The sequence below is a fragment of the Fragaria vesca genome, linkage group LG2 (genome assembly GCF_000184155.1).
Source record: "Fragaria vesca subsp. vesca linkage group LG2, FraVesHawaii_1.0, whole genome shotgun sequence".
Taxonomy (NCBI): domain Eukaryota; kingdom Viridiplantae; phylum Streptophyta; class Magnoliopsida; order Rosales; family Rosaceae; genus Fragaria; species Fragaria vesca.
In genome coordinates this window covers 20,896,607-20,917,441 of record NC_020492.1, presented here as the reverse complement: position 1 = coordinate 20,917,441, position 20,835 = coordinate 20,896,607, and the positions used below count along the sequence as shown (strand labels likewise).

At 40.8% G+C, this 20,835-nt stretch overlaps 3 protein-coding genes across 3 annotated transcripts; all 3 read right to left on the bottom strand.

Moving 5' to 3' along the window:
- Positions 1–2,150: 2,150 nt before the first annotated feature.
- LOC101299052 (uncharacterized acetyltransferase At3g50280-like) lies at positions 2,151–4,138 on the bottom strand. Its single transcript, XM_004291040.1, has one exon. The coding sequence runs from the start codon at positions 4,136–4,138 to the stop codon at positions 2,777–2,779; it is 1,362 nt and encodes a 453-aa protein (XP_004291088.1). The 3' UTR covers positions 2,151–2,776.
- Positions 4,139–5,267: 1,129 nt separating this feature from the next.
- LOC101298766 (polyadenylate-binding protein 2-like) lies at positions 5,268–8,873 on the bottom strand. The gene is made up of 9 exons (XM_004291039.1): positions 8,392–8,873; positions 7,855–7,973; positions 7,104–7,760; positions 6,938–7,015; positions 6,758–6,847; positions 6,518–6,655; positions 6,107–6,283; positions 5,869–6,021; positions 5,268–5,734 (listed from the first exon to the last, which is right to left on the bottom strand). The coding sequence occupies exons 1-9, from the start codon at positions 8,636–8,638 to the stop codon at positions 5,498–5,500; spliced, it is 1,896 nt and encodes a 631-aa protein (XP_004291087.1). The 5' UTR covers positions 8,639–8,873; the 3' UTR covers positions 5,268–5,497.
- Positions 8,874–19,067: 10,194 nt separating this feature from the next.
- On the bottom strand, positions 19,068–20,229 carry LOC101298481 (WUSCHEL-related homeobox 4-like). Its single transcript, XM_004291038.1, has 3 exons — positions 19,977–20,229; positions 19,613–19,882; positions 19,068–19,523 (listed from the first exon to the last, which is right to left on the bottom strand). Exons 1-3 carry the CDS (start codon positions 20,214–20,216, stop codon positions 19,353–19,355), a joined length of 681 nt encoding a protein of 226 aa, XP_004291086.1. The 5' UTR covers positions 20,217–20,229; the 3' UTR covers positions 19,068–19,352.
- Positions 20,230–20,835: the final 606 nt, after the last annotated feature.

The window sequence follows — 20,835 nt, the reverse complement described above, 5'->3', positions numbered from 1 at the left end:
GGTCAGGATGCCGGACAGTCCACTTCGCCGATTCAGCTGGAATGATCCAGGACGACCTAGTAGGCGAGCCTTATATCAACAGAAAGCTCTAGATGTCTATTTTCCAGAGGATTTTACGGTTCATCATTCCGACATTCCTAGAGAGAGTTATGGCAGTTTGAATACAGACAGGTCAGGATACGCGCGAATTTGCAATATGTTTTTTCAATGTGTTTTCATGACCTTGCAGCATGCTTTCTTTTACTGGGGGGCATCCATGCAAGTTTTGTGTACCTTTATTCATACACCAGGATCTACTCAAGGCCGATCCACGACCTTGTTCGGTGTTTGCTAACTTCAATGATGCATGGTACTACAACCCCTTCACAGGGGGGCATACTAAAGTTTTGATGTCCTTTATTCGTCGAACAGACATCAAAACTGGGGGGCACATATGGGATAGAGATGTGTTCCAAATATTTCAGACTTTAGACCCTTCTTGAGGCGTCTTGGTCATTATTTAGGCCAACACCTGTGGCCTCCAAAAAAAAATTCAAGGCTATGCGATCGTTCGCCGACATGGTCCTTTTGTTTGACTCTCATTGGTTCGCACTGGGGGGCAGCGAAGTCACTCCATGATCTGAATATCAAAAAGTTGGTTCGCCATCGCCAAGAGCTCAAGCGGAGGTCATTTTTTGAATCCAGTCAAAGTGGACGTCTACTCGAGGTACATCCCTTCGAGGTACATCCATGGCGAGTCAACAAGTTTTGGCCACGAGGTATATCCGTGCGAGGTACATTTCTTCGAGGACATTATCTACTCGAGGTATATGCATGGTACATTGTCTTCAAGAGTAGAGCAGGCGAGGTGCATGATATTATTCGTAGTGATTCAAGTCCAAGGTACTTGTACGTGTTAAATGCATGATCATCATTTGATTAGTATGGTACTGGTTGAATCATGCGGGAGGCATCTACAATGCTTTGTTGTTGAATACTTGAGTTTTAGAGCCTATTCACAGGCTTGTTTACTCACAGTCATTTGATGTATGAACCGAGCCAATACCAGTGGCTTTGGGGCAGCATGAAACATAAACCTCTTCAGTCATTTTTGACATTCATGACTTCGAGGCTGGAGGGCAATGTTTACACCCAAATTAATATTTTACTGGACAGTAATTGTCTATGTGAATATTAGTTAAATTTATGGTCCACGTCATACCGGCGAGCCCGAAATAATGGGTTTACAAGTGATGGCCCGCCAGAAAGTCATGCGCGCTGGACAGTTCGCGTACGAATGGACTCCGCATAATGGACTTCGCGTACAAGAAGAATTTAATTGCTGGGGGAACACCTCGCCCCAATTTGGAACACCTCGTCTCGACTTGGCATCGCACCCCAACTTGTATATACAAGAGCACGTGCATGGCTTGTGGTCCTTTAATCACATAAGCATCTCGATGGCATCTCAAAGGCATCTCGCCAGCATCCCGCCGTCCCCTTGAATAAAGAAAGGAGCGGTGTTTAATTGCATGATCGACCCGTACGTGAGCATGCATGGAGAGAAGCATATGATCATTCCTACTTCTATATGATTAAGGAGATGTATGATTAAGATGGATTTGGACGGGAGTGCAATCATGTGTGACACATAGACGTGAAGCATATGATTACTCCTAATTCTAGTTGATTAAGGAGATATACATGCAAGCTGTGCATATCTGTTTTGCATACACGTCCAGAGTTATAGTATTTCAATTGAAGAAGGGGACAATTATCCATGCTTGGCTTGAAGGACAACACGTGCATGTGTTGCTTGCATGGGAAGGGGTTGGTTCTGTTCCTTAATCATGTATACATGATACGTATGCACATCTAATAGGATAAACTTAGAAGGCCTTTAGGTCTCCACGAAGTGATTTACATCGCCTACGCCACGTTTATCGTTGAAGACTTCTACAAGTCTTTGACATGCTTTGGGCCAATACCTGTGGCCCTAAGTATTTCTATATAAAGGAGTTCGAGCAGACTCTCTAAGAAAACAATGACAATCAACAACTCAACAAAAATACAATACAATTCTCGACTTAGTCGAACCTCAGACGCTCCCTGGAGCTTTCCTTTCGTTTCCCCGTACGCTCTCCGGAGCTTTCTCTTTCTTTTTTCCTCTCCTTCCCAAGAAGCTCTGCTCGATCCTACGTCGAGTATCGATATTGTGACGCTCAGGCGGACTACTGTAAGTCCTTGCCCAGTACGCAAGGCGAATCTGAAGAACCCTGCGGTGGAGTTGGTGCTCTCTCCATCCTCAGTCGCTTGATTAGAAGCAGAAGGCTAAGCGCACCCCGCTACTACAACCACTACATTCCGCATCCGCGCAGTGGCACGCCCGCAACAACCAAAAGAGACTTTGCACGCCCAGACTTACTGGTGTGGCCAAAACAGGGTCGGCAGAGCTTGGGGGTGGGATTGAGGTGGATGGAAGAGGGAGAGGGAGAGGACTTGGGTTTGGTTTTGGTTTGATCAGAATATGATCTTTCCGATTTCAAATTTTTTTTTCAACCATGCTGAGGTGGATAAAAATACCCACACATGTCACTTTCTAAATAGACGGTCGCACAGGTGATGTGGTGCGTAAAGACGTACTACAAATTCATATTGATGCAAAGTCTAATGCCTTCAATTTTCATAATCTATCTCTAATGCAAAGTCTTGAAAATTGAATTACGATTATGTCAAGTAAAGACGTACAAATTCAAATTGATGGGCACAAAAACGGCTCTCCCGTATTGTCCCGCTTTTATTGATCATAACTTGCTACAGAAGCAGCTTCCATAAACTCAACATCAGATTCAAGAGCCCTCATTGCCTCTGGAGGAAGACACACCTCCAAGTCTATGCTTCCTGCTTCGCCCCCTTGAAACGACGACACTTTGCCACTAAACTTGTTGGCATACCCACTTCGAAGCGCCACAGCCTTTCCCATCCCAAATTCATTTCTATACATGTCGAATCTTGGACTACTCCCCATCATCACACTAAACGGGTCGAAATACCGCAGACTAAACACAGTGGGAGACTTTAACAAGTGATCAAGAAATCCTTTTAGAGCTTGGTGATTGAGGTTTACCACAGCCCGGTGAACCTTAAACGCGGCCCATCCAAGCCCGTGATCAAGCAACTCACCAGCTTTGATCGGTTTTGATGTGATGGGATAGACTGAGTTGCCGAAGTAATTTGGAGCCAATGGCGGGTCTAGTCTTGCTCTGTTATTCGCAGCCAATCTACAACTGGTTTCTTGATCTGGAGGTAGAAAACGTGCTCGAGTAATAGTCCTCCAGACAAGAGCAGACAATGCCTGGAAGGTGGAGATTTTTCTAGTATTGCACTCTGAATTGGCCTTGGCTTTGAGGTTGGCTAGGGATTCCGAGGAGAAGTGAAACATTCTCTCTCTGAGTTTTGGTGCTTCGAATCTGTCAATGAACTCACTTGGGTCTGTGAAGGGTAGGCTGATAATAGGACCATGACCTTCAGGAAAGCATCGATCCAACACTGGTGGATTGGAAAGAGTGATGTTGCTCCCTTGCGCTTGGAATATCTCAGACCAAGTGTTGAAGAAGTTCCAGTAAGACGTTCCGTCGCCGAGACAGTGGTTCATGGACAGCCCTATGAAAACGCCGTCCACCAACTCGGTCACTTTAGCCGTCAGCAGTGACGTGGTGTGGCCATCGTGGTTGACCGCCCTGTCGTGATCAAAGAAGGACTGAACCACCAAGGGCACATCAGTTGGGGAGAGAATGTCAGAGATAGACATTTCAAGAGAAGCATGGATGAACTTGGCTCCGGGGCTGTTGCTGCAGTCGACGTAGACCAAGTACACAGGAGGGTCTTGTTCTTTCTTGGTGACAAGGCGGCCGGCGATAGGGTAGAAGTGAACGAGCGCAAGAGAAAGAGAGTGCTTCAGTTTGGCCAAAAGGGTATCGAGAAAACTGGGGTTGCTTGCTTCAGGAGGTTTGGTGAAGAGGAGGCCTTTCTGGATGTAATGGGCGGAGAGCATGGCGAGGTCACTGGGAGTGAGGTAAAAGGGTTGCTTCGATTCTTCTGAAACATGGTGTGGCCGGATGAAGCACTCTGAGAGGTGTCTGACACTAGGGGAAGCCATGAGATTCGTCGTGTATTGTTGGCTTGGCTGGTTTGGCTATCTAGCTGCAGGGGCGGCGAAGTTTTTTTTTTGGATACACTTCTTATCCTATTGTTGTCTACCCATATAAAACTAAAAAAATCTGCCTATAAAATGCGTGTCACCGACTGTTGCGTTCTTCAAAGGTTAAAAAATGAAATTGCATTGCTGGATGGCAAAAACTGGAATACATGAGTAGTAGCGTACTCCAGACGGAGACGTTAACGGAGGGTAGTTCAGTAATTCTCATGTGTATACCTCTTGAGCGGCACAGTGAACGCTCTTCCCAATCCGAGATCTACTCTATCCTATCCAGCAACAAAATCGCTCGCGGTGAAGCACGCCGTGCGAGTGACAGTGTGTGACTCCCTTACATAGCTGAAACAGCAAGCTTTGGACCATCGCCGGAGCCAGCGGCCTCGGATTAGGGCCCTTCCTGTAGGAATCGATGAACTTCTTGAGATTGGTGTCGAGGTACTCGAAGACGAGGTGGAGTACGGCCTTGCCGCTAGTTCGTCCTCTCCGTTGAGGAGACGTGGCTCATCTTCCGGCTGCGTGGAATTAACAACCCCCCTCTTTCACCCCACCGGCGTATTACACAGAATCCCCCGCCGTTTAACCCAGACGCCGTTGAATCCACTGGATTTCCCGTCAAATGAGAAATTCCAACACTATCCTTCAGATGTGTTCACTGCCAATAAAAACGCTGCCACGTGTCTTGGGCCCACACCAATTGTACCGTACCCCCGTGTATTTCAACGCTTTCCTCGCTGGATAATGGTTTTTTCGATTTGGTGAGTCCAACTTTAAAAGGAACTAAAAATACTTCCAGCGTCCAGATATAGGCATATAGCAGAGTACTAATATTCACCTGCCCTCCTTGCAAGCAATAAAGATAACACAATCAAAACTTCCTCATTTTTTTTGGTTGGCATGGACAAATTATGCTGTTTTTTAACTTTAACTGCCTTGGCTGACGAGTAAACATTCAGGTACTCGTGATCAGAGAATTTCGACACCCACAATGTAAAATTCATCAAAAATGAAGAGATCCTATGGCCAAAAATAGTTGAAACTTGTAACCAAAAAAAAAAGTTCAAACTACTAAAATAGAGAAGAAAAAAAGCAAGCCGGATTCAAATAAATAAAGGACTTCGAGTCATTCAACCAAAACGATAGCCAATGTAGCAATAACAAAAAATCCTAAGAAACAATAACGACTAAAAGCAAAAGAAATCATGTCTAGACTTCTCAGTTCGACAAAGCTATAAGCAACCAAAACCAAATGATCAGTCCTACAGCAGTCTCAGAATAGGAAGATAAACCAGAATGCCCCTCCAATTAAAGCTCGTCAGACAGAGATATTGATGCCAACTGATCACCACTGTTGTTAACCTGATGTTGGGTTACATTCCTCAGGACCTCTATGGCCTCTGCAACTTTGGCCTTTAGAGCCTCCGGTGACTCGAGCAAATGCAAAACCTCAGTCTGGTCCATCTCTAGAAGCATACCAGTAACCTTGGCTGCTGATTCGGGCTCCAAAGCATTAACTTGAGGATATAAAGCTTCACCAAGCATCTGCTCAAAGAAATACAAACCATACATCATAAAGCTGAAATGCTATCGCTGCTTCCCGAGTGTCTGAAAATAATATTATAGGCCAAAAATCTAGTGGAATATAGTGTCATCAGGTTAAGTCGAGAAAGGCTTACCGTCCTTTGTTCTTCAGGTGAAGCATTGGCAAGGGATGAAGCCAAAGCTGGAACTGGCATACCACGTCCTGCTGAGAGCATACCACCAGAATATGGAGCTTCCTGAACAATGCGACCAGGTGGATAACGATACATGCGCCCTCTTGGAATCATCTGAAACACAAAGGGACATGAAACATTATTAACACGACCAATATAAAAGACCAATATTCATAAATCAGATCCGCACTGAACTCACATGCTGCGGCATCATTGGCACTTGTTGCGGGTTTTGTTGCACAAGACCTGCCCCACGTCGACCTCCTGGGCGTTGGCCTTGCTGACCCTGTTGGACCATTGGAACAAAGAAGTTTGGCATTGGAGCACCTCCAGGCCTTAATCCTGGCACAAGTTGCTGTTGGTAACCGAATCCAGCCTATGTATAAAAACATAAGAGATTAAAACTAATAAACGATAGACTGTATTATCAACATAGCTCTTGTGACATAATTTATATCGGTTCTAGAATTTCCAGTTTACACTATCGTATATAACATCATACGCGAAGGTGTGCAACTAATGATTGTTAAACCTTCTGCCTGGCAAGTATTTTTTTCATCAAATTAACCAACTTAGCCAAATTACTATGGCAAATGAAAAAACAACTTACTTGTTGTGGAATTATAGTTGGAGGTCCTTGCCCATACAAAAATTGTTGCCCTAGACCTGGAGCACCAGGAGGGTACATTGGTCGAAGAGGAGCCACTGCAGGAGCCATAGCAACAGGCCTCATTTGTGAAAACTGAGCCTATTATGAGTAAAATATTATGAGTAAAACATATCCATGAAGCTGAAAACAGAACCAAACCGCACAATCCCAAAAAACTTTTGATACCACTACGAGTCATACCTGCAACCTTGCCCGTCTCTCTTCCTTTCGTTGTGCAAGTGCAACATAAAGAGGCTTGCTAACAACCATTTTGCCATTCATCTCCGTAAGCTGCAATGTCACAAAATATCTCAGATTCCAAAGACCATCACATACATTCTGATTTATCATTCTGAACCTGCGTAGAGTTAGAAGACTTACAGCTCGAGAAGCTTCTTCAGAAGTCGAAAAGGCAACAAAACCAGAACCACGACTGACTCCTTCAGGGTCACGCATAACCTGCAAAACAAAGATGAAAGGTGTCTTCAAATGATGGAGGTCTTGATGTGGGAATGCCAACTATGATAATAAGACGCACAAAACGTACCTTGCAAGATGTGACTGTACCATACTCGGAGAATAATTCCTTAAGTTTCTCATCATCAATGCTATCATCCAAGTTCTTGATATACAAATTCACACCTTGAAACTTATCACTAGCTTCCTTCATACTGTGCTCAAATTTCTCCTTCAGCTCAACTTCTCTTTCAGTCTTCTTCTGGGCTTTGCCAACATACCACTCCTTATCATCAAATTGCTTTCCATTCAGAAGCTCAACAGCCTTAGCAGCATCATCAGGGTTATCAAAGTTGACAAAACCAAAACCCCTTGATTTACCTTCACCATCCCTCATCACTACAGCACTAGTAATGGGCCCATGTTCACCAAATATTTTCTTCAGGTCATCATCTGTAGTACCCTCGGATATATTTTTCACATACACATTGCTAAATTTTGTCTTATGCAAAGCACCATCCCTCTCCTGCTTGCGGAGAAAGGGACCTACATAGACTTGTTTATCATTCAAGAGCATTCCATTTAACTTCTCAATGGCACTCTCAGCAGCTTCTTCCTTGTCAAATTGAACAAAACCATAGCCCTTGGACTGCCCAGATGCATCCGTAGCTATCTTGCAAGAAAGTATGTTGCCGAAAGAAGAGAATGTATCATGCAATGCCTTGTGGTCAATTTCCTTGTCCAGATTCTGCATTCAATTAAAAGAACAAATAAGCATACTTATAAAACTTAACTGAAAAGAGGATGAAACCTAGAATGTATGACTAAACAATATATTTTACCTTGATAAAAATATTCCCGGTACCACTCTTTCTAATAGTAGGGTCCCGAAGAGAATAGCAAATTCTGATCGATTTGTTATTCAGTGGAGTGAAGTTCAATACTTCTAGTGCCCTCGCAGCTGCACACAAGAATAACAAATGACTCAATACAACATATCAGAGCCAGAGGCCACAGTAACTAACATATTAAAACATTACATTGAATCATATCTGTCAAAACCAAAATAGAACTACAAAATCTCCACCAAAGATACAATGCAATGACAAATTCATATGCACAACCACATCCACAGTTCTATCGATAAGCCAAAACATTTTAGTCTTTGCGGTTTGAAATTTATAGTTTATCCTTGCAATTCCTCCCAACACTAAATTCACCAATCCAATCTTTCGCAAATCATACATGTCGATTAATTCATATTCCCAAATAAAACTAATTAAAACACGAAAAAATTAACAATCTATACAAACTGCAATGAAACAACTAAGAATACGAAACACAAAATCGATTAAAACGAGATAGAAAGAAAGACTGACCATCCTGAGGGTTGCTATAATTAACATAGCCATAACCGAGAGATCTGCGAGTGGACAAGTCCCTGCAAACCCTAACAGACACAACCTGGCCGATCTGATTGAACAGATCGTAGAGCTGCGAGTCGGTCACATTCAGGTCCAGATCCCCGACGTACAGCGACGTCGACACCATCTGTTGCTGCGCACCACCGCCGCCGCCGTTAGGACCGGTCACCGGAGCCTGATGCTGAACTTGAATCTGAGCCATCACCGCCAAAATCACAAACCCTCCCCTTTTTTTTTCAAAAATTTTTCTGAAAATTGATAGGAAACGCAAACCCTAACTAGATAATCCGGGCAAAAATTTTGATTTTTTTTTCTTTTTGGTTTTGGAGGATAGAATCGTTCGAAATCCGAACAGGTTCGACGGAAAAAGAAAACTGGAAACTTTTTTTGGGTTTTTGGATGAAAAGGAGGGCAGAGTAACACTGCACCGCACCGGCTCAGGTCTAACAGCGACGCTTATATACTCGCGCGCAGTAAACCCTAGTTCCATCCGAGACGCATTCTGGGCCGTCGGATCTGATTGTCCTTGTTTAACGACTCGGCAGCATTCAACTGCCAGCGGATTGAATGATGTGGTGTTCTTCCACGTGACTCAGCGCGACGTACGAGAGTATTACATAAAATTTAATAGCCTTGGGCCTTAACGCTCACATATGTCAGCTTAACTGATTGGAGTGGATTGGGCTTATAACTGAATGAAGTGGGTTGGGCTCATGGTAATGGATCACAATTTATATGCTAAGCCCAATAAAGTCCCATGTTTAGGGTTTGCATCTCCCTTTTGTTTTACAATTGCATTTACAGAGTAACTTGAACGTTGTGGGTTTATGTTGTTTATTTATGACAGGTAGTATTGATCGCTAGATTAATACTGCAAAGTTTTCTGTGTTTTTACCGTTTATATCGAAGTATCGAACTATCAGAATTGTTTTTAATACATAGTAATTGGGCACCTACGTTCTGAATTCAACCTTATAAGTTATAACTGGTTTTCCTGTCAGCTTTGTGGTTAAGGCGTCCGCCTTTCTCTCAAGCTGGTGGGGTTCGAAAGCTGGTATGGCGGTGGTGGTGGTGGTTGTGGAGGTGTTATGGTTGTGGAGTTTGTTTTCTTCCTTAAATCCAAAACCTTATAAGTTATAAGTAGTGATGAGTTATAATTATTCTCTGTACCCGGAACACCACGTGGCACTGCCAGGTGTTGTACCCGGCCACTCATATAACTCAGATTCATGTGGGGACCAGCACGGGGTGGAAATAAAAAAATAATTAAATACACCAATCAGAAATAAGGATAAAACACGTGGACCAATGAGATTAAAGGAGAACATAAAATAAATGGTGTTCCGGATACAAATAATAATTTCCCTGAGTTAGATTCAATTGCGTGTGTATGATTATCAATTTCAATAATATTATTGTGAGGGTCCTTTTTGAAATAAATTGTGACTAGGCCAAAATAAACTCAATAATCCGATCATTGGGAAGACTTTGTGTTGTGATTCAAATCAAGTAGAAATCAAAAGGAGCTTGACAGGGTGAAGCATGGTGTGGGAGCTAGAAATGCACTACGGTGAGAGAATTTAGGGGTTTTCTGGGTAAGGGATTTCTGGAAAAATAGAGATCGAAGGTGGTTGTTTGGAATGGTGATTAAGGATTAGATTTGGTGCTTGGATGCTTGAAGACTTGAATGCATGAGAGCTTGAAGGCTTAGGGAAGGCTGTTTCTGGGTTTTTCTTGATAATGCTTTATGGTTGTTCTGGTCCTAAACTCTTGGTTTTATAAACTTAGCTTTGAGGTGTTAGGGCGATCCAAAACATCTCATTATCCAGGTAAAACACTCCCTCTATCAATTCACGTGATTTCTATCCTAAAACCCTGAAAAGGAAGCTTACTTCAAGGTGGTGGTTCTCATAAGAAAAGGGTTGTTGCGGTGACAACGATCATGACAATAGAAAACAAGGAGCGATGTGGACTGGAGAGATTGGAAAGTGTGAGCTCATTGTTTGGGGGGAAGGAAGAAGCTTTTGTCTGGTCTCGTGGCTTCTTCTAACAAAAAAAGGCTATGATTCGGAGAAGAGTTGTTTTGGACTGTGTATATGGCTGTTGCGGGAAAGAAGGAATCTGGGTAATTGGTTGCTGCAGGGAAAAAGGAAGAAAACTGAGACTTGGGAAACAGGAGAGACTGATGTTGGCAAGTGAGTTTGGGCCTTCGGTCTAAAGGAAAGAAAATGATCGGCCCAATATTCTCATGTATGTTCACCATTTCATTTTTCGGTCGAAGTCGTTGGGTTTGGATTTCGGGCCCAAGACCGAAATCACCAACGACGTCAAATCGACAAATGAGCATTTTACGTTTCTATAACCTTTCACACCACACCCACATCTGCAAACCCCAAGAGTGGCTTGGGCCCACATCAATGTATAAGCATGTTTGCTTGGCATGTCAATATCGAGGATTTAACTTAAAACTATAGCTTTTTGCATGAATCGTGTAACTAATTGTAGCATGGTAAGGGCATGATTTTTCAGGTATCAACATTAGCCCCCTTGATTATGTGGGCTGCTTGAAACATGAAATGGGATGCATAATCAAATCTGGAAAGAAAAATCACAGCCTGGCCGAAAGCCTTTTAAAGGTAGGTCAACGTGAGAGAAAGTTTTGGGAATATGCATCTTCTTCCCGCTTGAGAAATGCTGCCTCGCATACCAGAAGGAAACAAATTTCTCTTTCAAGTTGTGATTTCCTTTGCTGCAGGAGTTTCAAAGGTCTGGCACGAGCATCAGTCTTGTTAAACACCAATTCATGGGCATGGGTTTCTCCAATCGCCGCGGCTTCGAGGTAGAATTTGAAATTGTTTAAATTGCTTGCTTTTTGAAGCCCTGAGTTCTTTCCTTTCTCCAACTAATGGGTTCTTATCTTTAACTTATTGCGGAGACTTGTAATTTCTTGAATTGAGTATACTAGTGCTTGAATTTTGAATGTAGTAGCTAAATCCTTATTATTTTATTTTTTTTTGGTAGCAGTTAGCTTCCTTTGGATGAATTTGGGATGAGAGCTATTGAAATAGAATTACCCTCATCATGTGATACTGTCTTTAGCTTTCCTTTTGTCTTCCTACTACTGCGAGGATTTGTGACTCTTTTTCATTGCAAGGAATTGATTGCCTATAGCCTTCTCGTGTTTCCTTCAATCTGGTGGAGTCGATTTAAGCATGGTGTTAGCAATGTGGCTTTCTTCACCTCAAGTAATCTCTGGTTTCTCAAATTGGATACATCTTGAGAATCTCTTGCTTCGTTGGATATTGTAATCCAATTTACTGAGGTATCTTTGTTGTTCTGAATGAATGTTGGCATCAGATCAATTTTTGCTTCTATTGTGGCTTGGGCAATTGTTTGTAACTAATTGTTGCTGCGATTCCCATGTGTCTTGACTTTGGCCTTGTAAGATTTAGGAATTATTGCTTGGCTTTACTTGTTCTGTTTGGCTTCCCTTGCTTGTTTAGGCATGGTGATCGGCTTGGCATGACCAAATACTAATGGTGATTTAAGCTTGTGCGGGGATTCGAGTAAATAAGAAGAGGTAAAAGCTACGAGTTTAAGGCCAAATGTGCCAGAATAGATTCATTAGAAATGGTTCAGGATATTGAAGGGATCTTATTATAAGGGGTTGGCTAATAATTATAAGCAGATGGTTGATGGGGATTTCACAGCCACAAAGAAAGGTTTATATGTGCTCAGTTCATAGTAAAATAGTGCAATGTGTGTTTGGCCTGATGTGTTTGGTAATGTCGGTCATAGCTTGTTTGGTGAGGCTTGCTTTTGTTTACTTGATATTGAAGAATGAATCGGCATGTAGTGTAGGCATGAAGGATTGTGTATGGAAAAGACTGTATTTGGGCATTGATTGATGATGAGTAACAATATTATCAATTAGCTTGGCTGCTTTACTAGCTTGAAAAATGGAGCTTGCCGTGAGCGCCTCAATGACTAGCATATTGGCATAAGTTCTAAAGTATGCATTGGAGTTCTTGAAGTCTATTGTCGTGTTCGTAATCCTTTCTTAAGTCGATGAAAAGTCATGTAAGCTTGATTTCTTTAATCACCGCAGCTAGTCGTTCTTTTTTTTTTTTTTTATTGCAGGAAGTTTCTAACCTTGCTAATATTTCTTACCCTCGTACACGTCTCTTTGTGTAGTCTTCCTTTTTTCTGATAATCTCATATTTCTTAAATTGGATCATGCACATGCTTGGCTATCGAATGGTTTAAAACCATAGGTAGACTATCTCCCAATGTGCAATCAGTATTGTTGTTTGCTGAATCCAATCTTGAGCTTGGAAAACAAATAAATGACAACATGTGCTACAGCCTTCGGTCTTCTTGTATTTGATTTTTTTTCTTCTTGAAATAGCGCAGCGGGAGATTTTTTTTCGTGTGCGTATGAATTCACAGGCATATATATATTTGTGGCAGAGTGGTTGCATGTGGTATATAAAGCTTTCATGCATTTGCTTACTTTGCTTGATTTTGCGTTTAAATGAATATGCATATTGCAATTGCTTGGTATTAAATGAGAGTTAGCTTGTGGCAACCTTGCATAGGCAAGTGTTTTGATTGCTTCGGCTTGTGGTTGCCTTTTGTATTTGAATGACCATGAAAGAGCATGCATGCATCGAACAGTATTTGCATTAGATATGGGTTTGGTGTGGCTTTTAGAATGGATACATGACATTGAGAAGAGGAGCTTGGCATATGCATGTTGTATTAGGCTCATGTATGATGCATGTTGGCTTTTAGAATGGCTTTTGATATGCTTTTTGAATGTACAAACTCATATGCATGTTGATGTTGTTTATATGCTTGGAGTAATCCTCTTAGTCATGAATCTGCTTGGCATGGAACTAAGCTTGGCATGATTATAAGATTGAAGTATGCATCAGCTTGTTGTGTCTAGATATGATCTTGGTTTGACATTAGGCTTGGATGAGTATAGAGTTGGGCATTGTGTATAGAGTAGTATTGTGACTAATTTCAATAAGGCTTGAGTAAAATAGTTAGTGTGGTGGAAGTTTTGCTGTTGCAGAGAGTTCTCCACTATAGTAATGAAAATCTGAGATAAGACCACTGGGAGATGCGGGAAGAAATAATGTAGAAATCAAATTACTAGCATTGGTTCTTTGGCTTGGAAAAAGACTTGGAATTGAATTTCATTAGGAGCACTTGGCAATGGAGGAGAAAATATTGACTATGAAAAGCACATGATTTTGGCTGGATAGAAGTTTGAGACAGATATTGGCTTGTATAGAGTTCATAACACAAAGAGAGACTCTGATTTTGAGGTGTTGGTTTGAAAGGTATATGCTTTATACAAAATGGAATGATCACATGAAAATGTTGGTTACTAAAATTTCATAGTAAGCCCAAATAAGATCATCATCAATCAGCCCCCTAGTTTCATAACATACCATTTAAGGGGCTGATAATGAATATTGTTTGCTACTTAGAATTAGCTTGAGTAAATATGATTGCTTGCATTGATGGTTTTGAGTAACATTGATTGCTCGTTCCAATGGCTTTGGATTGATTGAGTATTTCTTGCTGCTTGATTGAGTTTTCTTTGCATGTTCCAAAGGTTTTGGCTTGATTAGGTAGTGCTTGCATGATTTGGTGGTCTTTAGCATGATAGAGAAGTGCTTGCTAGTTTGCTTTAGTAGTTTTTAGCATGGTGTATTGCTTGCTGCTTGACTGAACATTGATTGCCTCATTGCTTACTCTAATGATTTAACTTGTTGCTTGATTGAGTAGTGATCACTTGTTTTGACTTTTGCTTGATAGTTATCGTTTGCATACTGTAATGGGTTTAGCTTGACCAAATATTGTTTGCATGCTCTAATGGCTTCATTGGAATGCTCGGTATTTGAAATAAACATGATTTTGGGAAAGAGTATGAACTGTTTTATTGGCTCTTTGTGTCTACATTTTTTTTTTTGTTATGAAAGCTTGAACGGATAAACTTGTATCATAGTAGCTTAAGAAAAGTTCACTGCAGCTAAAAAGATGTGATATTGAAAGATATCAGCTTGATTTGGTGGATAGATGAATGATATACAGATGAGAAGTCGGGTCAAAGTATGGTGTTGGAATTTGTGTACTTGGCTAAAAACCTTGGTTTAAGCTTCTAGGGAAATAAAGCTTAGCATGATAGGATGTATTTGGTTTGCTGAACAATTACTTTTTTACTGCTGCGATGTTAGCTTTTTGGATTCACATATGTATGCATGCTTTGTAATGGAGTACTTGCATATATATTGTGTAAAAAGGGTGCTTGTACTTTTATCTTGCGTTGCTCACAGTAGAAACAACAAGAACATAACTTGGGGTGTTTGAATCGCTTGGTGTGAATCAAGACTTAAGTGCATGATGCGTGAATTTGAGTAATTTTTTTTTTTCTTGCAGCACCAATTTATGGAGCCAATATTACTCGCATAAATCATCATTCATAGAGCATGGATTTGACGGATTTGACGGATCTCTGACATAAAATATGCAGCTTATTTGCTTGTGCAAAGCATCAAACAAAAATGTGAAGCTCTAAAAGGAATAGGGCTCAAGTAGAATGGTGACAAAGTTATTTGAAGCAAAAGACTAAGGTGAGCTACTTATTTGCAGATTGAATTGATGACAAAGTATTTGGAATGCCTGGATAAAGCTTGAACTTCTTTTTTTTCTTTCTTTTTTATTTTTTCTCAAGGATGTTGCTTATTTTGGTTCAAATCTAGAAGAGTAGTAGAGTGATGGATGAGGAAAGTTTACACTTTGTTGGACTATAGACAAGAGCATGTTTGGCATGGAGCATGACTAAATTTGTTGGATATTATAGCATTCTATTGGCACCATGATACGAGAATAAAGAAAAGTTTTGACAAAACTACATATAGGAGTTAGGTTACACTTTGGTGGAGAGCTGGATACAAATATATATATATATATATATATAGAAATGAAAAGCTAGGTTAGAGAATGGTATTGGAATTTATGTGCTTGGCTAAATTTCGGTTTTGCTTCTAGGACCAAAAAGCTTTAACATGATTGGATAGAACAGGTTTGCTAAAAAATTTTCTTCATTGTCCTGCAGTTACTTTTTGGAGTATCGCTGTGTAAAAGAACACTTGCATGTTGTGTAAAAGTGTGCTTGTACCTTTCCTAGCAGTGCAATTTTATTTTTTTATTTTTTTTGAATTGTGCATGTCAGGAGCAAAAACATAGCTTGAAATACTTGATTGCATAAAGCTTTAAGTGCATTATGTTGAAACCTGAGTTGTTCTTCTTTTTTCCCGCAACAGTGATTTATGGAGCAAATATCAACTGCACATATCAGAGTCGACTCATAATCTCATAGCAACATAGATTGGTTCTATTCGGCATAAAGATGCAGCTTCTTTGGTTGCAAGCGAGACAGGTGTGAAGTTTTTATGGATCGAGTCAAGGTACTGAATGCATGGATATAGCTTGACTATTGCTTGTTTTTTTTTTTTTTTGTCTTGTAACACAGGATCTTGGTTTTAGACCAAATCACTTTGTCTTTAACGGTAGATATATTGGCTTGAGAAAGGCTTGAAGTAGGAATTTCGGTTTCACTTCAGATGTATTTCACTCTTATAACAAAGTATGTATATATATTTGGTCATTACAACGAAAGTGAAAACCTGTATTATGTAGCAAAGCTGGTAAGAAATACTTCAAATACTGGACAATGTCAAGTTTTGGTTACTGCAGTGAGAAACTGAGAACTTTGACTCTGTTTTGGTAATATCAGTAAAGATTTTGGCTATGGCTGTGAATTCTATGCGGAAGATTTCTATAAGGTAATCGTATAGAATATAGATGGGGAAGAGGCTAAACACCAAATTTTTTCAGCCCCCAGTGATGCAAAATGTTCTTGTAGAGTTGTGCTTGTTGCAACTTGTGGTCAAACATGCTAACATGGCTTATAACTGCGGGGTGTTTACAACAATACTAACACTAGTTGAGACGCATAGTATTGTCAATTGCACATAGCATGATTATTAAGCTTGTATATATCTCCATCAATTTTTAAAGACAGTATACAGAATTGCAATAGTACGATAGTACAACAGTAATTGCTGAGTCTTAAAGATTCAACAAGTAATGTCATATAGCCTTAACAACAGAGGTTTTATCCAAATGCAGGTATTAGCTTTCACTGCAATCAAGGACTTGAGGGTAAAAACTTTAACTAGGCATTGAGGGTTTTTGAGATCTGTGAAAAGCTTGAAACAAAGATTTCTGGTATGAAATATTGTTGACTATTGCAGTGAAAATATTAGATGTTGCTGTGAAGACTCAAGAATGGCAAGGAAGGCTACAACAACTTGAAAAAGAGCCTCACAACAAGAACTATCTTCTCTTAAAACATTTAGTTTTTGGAATCAAATATGTTACTTTCATTGAGGTTTCTGAACAGAAGGCTAAGGCTATAATAAAGAAAGAATCAAAGAACTGAAATCGTGGACTTGGAGTTGAAACATCATCAGCAAAGAAACACAACAACAGCAAATCATGTCAAAAAAGGTAGCCCCTGTTGCTTGCATCTACAACAGTTATGCACAACACAAGCATGCCTGAATTGAAAGACTACATCATGAACGAATTGTCTGAATCACAACCTAGTCCCCAGTGAAGTCACCAAAATGTGAGGGTCCTTTTTGAAATAAATTGTGACTAGGCCAAAATCAACTCAATAATCCGATCATTGGGAAGACTTTGTGTTGTGATTCAGATCAAGTAGAAATCAAAAGGAGCTTGACAGGGTGAAGCATGGTGTGGGAGTTAGAAATGCATTGCGGTGAGAGAATTTAGGGGTTTTCTGGGTAAGGGATTTCTGGAAAAATAGAGATCGAAGGTGGTTGTTTGGAATGGTGATTAAGGATTAGATTTGGTGCTTGGATGCTTGAAGACTTGAATGCATGAGAGCTTGAAGGCTTAGGGAAGGCTGTTTCTGGGTTTTTCTTGATAATGCTTTATGGTTGTTCTGGTCCTAAACTCTTGGTTTTATAAACTTAGCTTTGAGGTGTTGGGGCGATCCAAAACATCTCATTATCCAGGTAAAACACTCCCTCTATCAATTCACGTGATTTCTACCCTAAAACCCTGAAAAGAAAGCTTACTTCAAGGTGGTACGTGGTTCTCATAAGAAAAGGGTTGTTGCGGTGACAACGATCATGACAATAGAAAACAAGGAGCGATGTGGACTGGAGAGATTGGAAAGTGTGAGCTCATTGTTTGGGGGGAAGGAAGAAGCTTTTGTCTAGTCTCGCGGCTTCTTCTAACAAAATAAGGCTATGATTCGGAGAAGAGTTGTTTTGGACTGTGTATATGGCTGTTGCGGGGAAGAAGGAATCTGGGTAATTGGTTGCTGCAGGGAAAAAGGAAGAAAACTGAGACTTGGGAAACAGGAGAGACTGATATTGGCAAGTGTAGTTTGGGCCTTCGGTCTAAAGGAAAGAAAAGGATCGGCCCAATATTCTCATGTATGTTCACCATTTCATTTTTTGGTCGAAGTCGTTGGGTTTGGATTTCGGGCTCAAGACCGAAATCACCAACGACGTCAAATCGACAAATGAGCATTTTGCGTTTCTATAACCTTTCACACCACACCCACATCTGCAAGCCCCAAGAGTGGCTTAGGCCCACATCAATGTATAAGCATGTTTGCTTGACATGTCAATATCGAGGATTTAACTTAAAACTATAGCTTTTTACATGAATCGTGTAACTAATTGTAGCATGGTAAGGGCATGATTTTTCAGGTATCAACACTTATATAACTGGGAGACCAACTGACCATGACAAACATTGACAAACCCCATGAACCAAAAAGAATCAGAATTTGGATCCATGATTTGGTTATCTTGTCTAAGTGTAAACTTTCATTAGTTCACGATACATGCATATATATGCTCCTTCCATTTCCTAAACCTAAATTGCTTGATCCTCGAATACTAAATAAAGTTATCACATATAAAAGCACAAAAGAGAAAGCTAAAATGATGAATATATAAAAGATCTATTTCGATTTGAAGATGCAAGATAATATAGATATATTTCAAATTGTCTGATTCTTCCCTCCATTTATATGAAAACATCGGTGCTAGCGTTATCAAATGAGCATGATCCCACCAAACACTAGCTAGTTTCTGTCAAACAATTCGTATAAAGTGACAGAAATTAGAAGCTAATGATGGAAAACCAGCAATAATGCATGCACGTCTCGAAATAATCCATGATTTATAGTGAATTCCTTCCTTAATGATATAATACTTTTACGAAAGTCATCTAAGTGGTGAGTTTTATACTATAATTTTTTGACATTGGCGCTAAATGACACTTCACCATCTTTTTCCCCATTTGAAATGCTTAAGAGTTAAGAAGGAAGAAGACGTAGCTGCGTGGACTTCAGTGTCCCATAGGTTCACGCTTTTAACCTAAAAAAGCTTCGCATTCCAGAAATAAGTTGCCGTAGTGATCAAAACCCAAAAGGGTCGCATGCACACAGCACACAGTGACACCCACCAAGTACAGAGAGAGAGAGAGAGTATTTTCAAAAAAAAGAGAGAGAAAGTGATCAGAACTTGCTTAGAATAAAGAGTAGTCTATTCTAACTAGTGACAATTGACAAAGCGTTGCTTTGGTTTTCAAAAGGCACTAGCAGATAGATAGATGATCAATATATCAGTACATAAAAGACACGATTACATGTCTTTTTCTTCTTTCCCGAAACATAAGAAAGAAGAAAACGCATGTCAAAGCAGACTAATTAAGAGATTAGATCGATGTAGAAGTACTAATACTAGTAGTGGAAAACAAACTAAAGCTAGCTAGCTGGTCTCGTCCATAGCTCATTTCATGCCTTCTGGGCGTAATGGGAAGAGCTCCAGAGTTCTATCTCCCTCAACGACGTCGTTGTTACAAGTTATAGTACTAGAATCGTCTGTCAAGCAATCAAATGCCCAGCTCATGCACTTTCTCTTGTATGGACTGTCTTCCTCTCTTTCCAGTACTACGTCTCCCTGAAAGTTAACCGAGTTTGATAAGCAATCAAGTAAAACTGCAAACGAAACATGACCTAACTATATATTGCGCCGTAGGGAGTACTTACGGTGGTGGTAATAACAGGAGCCGGAGTTCTTGGAGAGTGGGTGAGACCAAGAGTGCTGCGTTTCTGCTTCTGTCTTTCACGTGCTTTGTGATTTTGGAACCAGTAGAAGACATTCTTGCCTTCAATCTTACCGTACTTGCCAAGCTGAGCCGTGATTTGCTCTATCTGCTGAGCATTCGGAGTTCGCATTCCTCCTCTATACAGCATTTCCAATATCCCTATCTGCTCTTGTGTTGGATTCCAACGCGTCCCTCCCGGGTGCATCTCTACCTGCATCACATCAACTTTGAAGTTTAGCTTACTTATAGGAGTAGTGACATAATAATAGAAGTGAATGTGCACGTAAAATCTGGGAGATATGTACCTGAGAGGGGGAGGAATCTTTCTTCTCATGGTCATGAGGAGGAGATGGAAGCTTGTTTCTAGGGCCACTTTCGGGTCTGATGAAGCTTTTGAGATCGAAAGGAGCGAGAGCCGTGGTTGCAGCAGTGTCGGAGAGTTTGGGAGCAAGAGGGCGTAAGCGCTTGCATCCAAGGCTGAGGGAAGGTTCAAGATTGGTGGTGGGAGAGTCCCAGAGTCCACGTGCGAACTGATGCACCTTCATGCTGCTCGTTCCCATGGTGGACTGAATGATAGGGATAACCAGGGAGTTATATAGGCAGGAGAAAGAAGAAGGTGATGATGAGAGAGTTAAAGAGAAAGGAATGGAAGTGGGAAATGAGGTGGTGCTAGGAACAACCAAGACCAAATGATGAGGTGCGGTTGACTTGGGATTTTCCACACAAAAAATATGAGTAAAGAGAAACAGATCTATCTATTCTCACAATAATTTAACTGATAGAGAAAGCAAACAAAGCAAAGCAACAAAGAGAGAGACTATCTATGAGATCGAATGAGCGTGTGGGTGAGTGAGTCAGAGTGTGTGAGTGTATGTGCGTTCGGGGTGGCCCGTCAAATCGGGTCGTTTTTTTCTTGCTTTCATGATAAGGTGTCTATGCTTTTCGGTGGCCTCTCAGCTTTTTTTTCTCACTAACAAAGCGAGAGGGGAGAGGAATGAGAGGGAATGAGAGAGCAAAGATTCCTCCCTCCAATCCCAAAATATTGAAAAATGAATGGGAATTCAGACCAAAAATAAAACAAGAATGGGAATTACATTACTTGCTTGGGTCTTGGCTTTTCCCAGATACGGATATATATGAATGAAAGCCGTCGAAGTCTTCACT

Coding starts and splice junctions, on each gene's coding strand:
- LOC101299052 (XM_004291040.1), bottom strand. CDS start 4,138: ATGGCTTCCCCTAGTGTCAGACACCTCTCAGAGTGCTTCATCCGGCCA.
- LOC101298766 (XM_004291039.1), bottom strand. CDS start 8,638: ATGGCTCAGATTCAAGTTCAGCATCAGGCTCCGGTGACCGGTCCTAAC. Junction 7,974..8,391: donor TTATAGCAACCCTCAGGATG/GTCAGTCTTTCT, acceptor TCTTGTGTGCAG/CTGCGAGGGCACTAGAAGTA. Junction 6,284..6,517: donor CAACTATAATTCCACAACAA/GTAAGTTGTTTT, acceptor TTTTATACATAG/GCTGGATTCGGTTACCAACA.
- LOC101298481 (XM_004291038.1), bottom strand. CDS start 20,216: ATGAAGGTGCATCAGTTCGCACGTGGACTCTGGGACTCTCCCACCACC. Junction 19,883..19,976: donor AAGATTCCTCCCCCTCTCAG/GTACATATCTCC, acceptor GATGTGATGCAG/GTAGAGATGCACCCGGGAGG. Junction 19,524..19,612: donor CTCCTGTTATTACCACCACC/GTAAGTACTCCC, acceptor GTTAACTTTCAG/GGAGACGTAGTACTGGAAAG.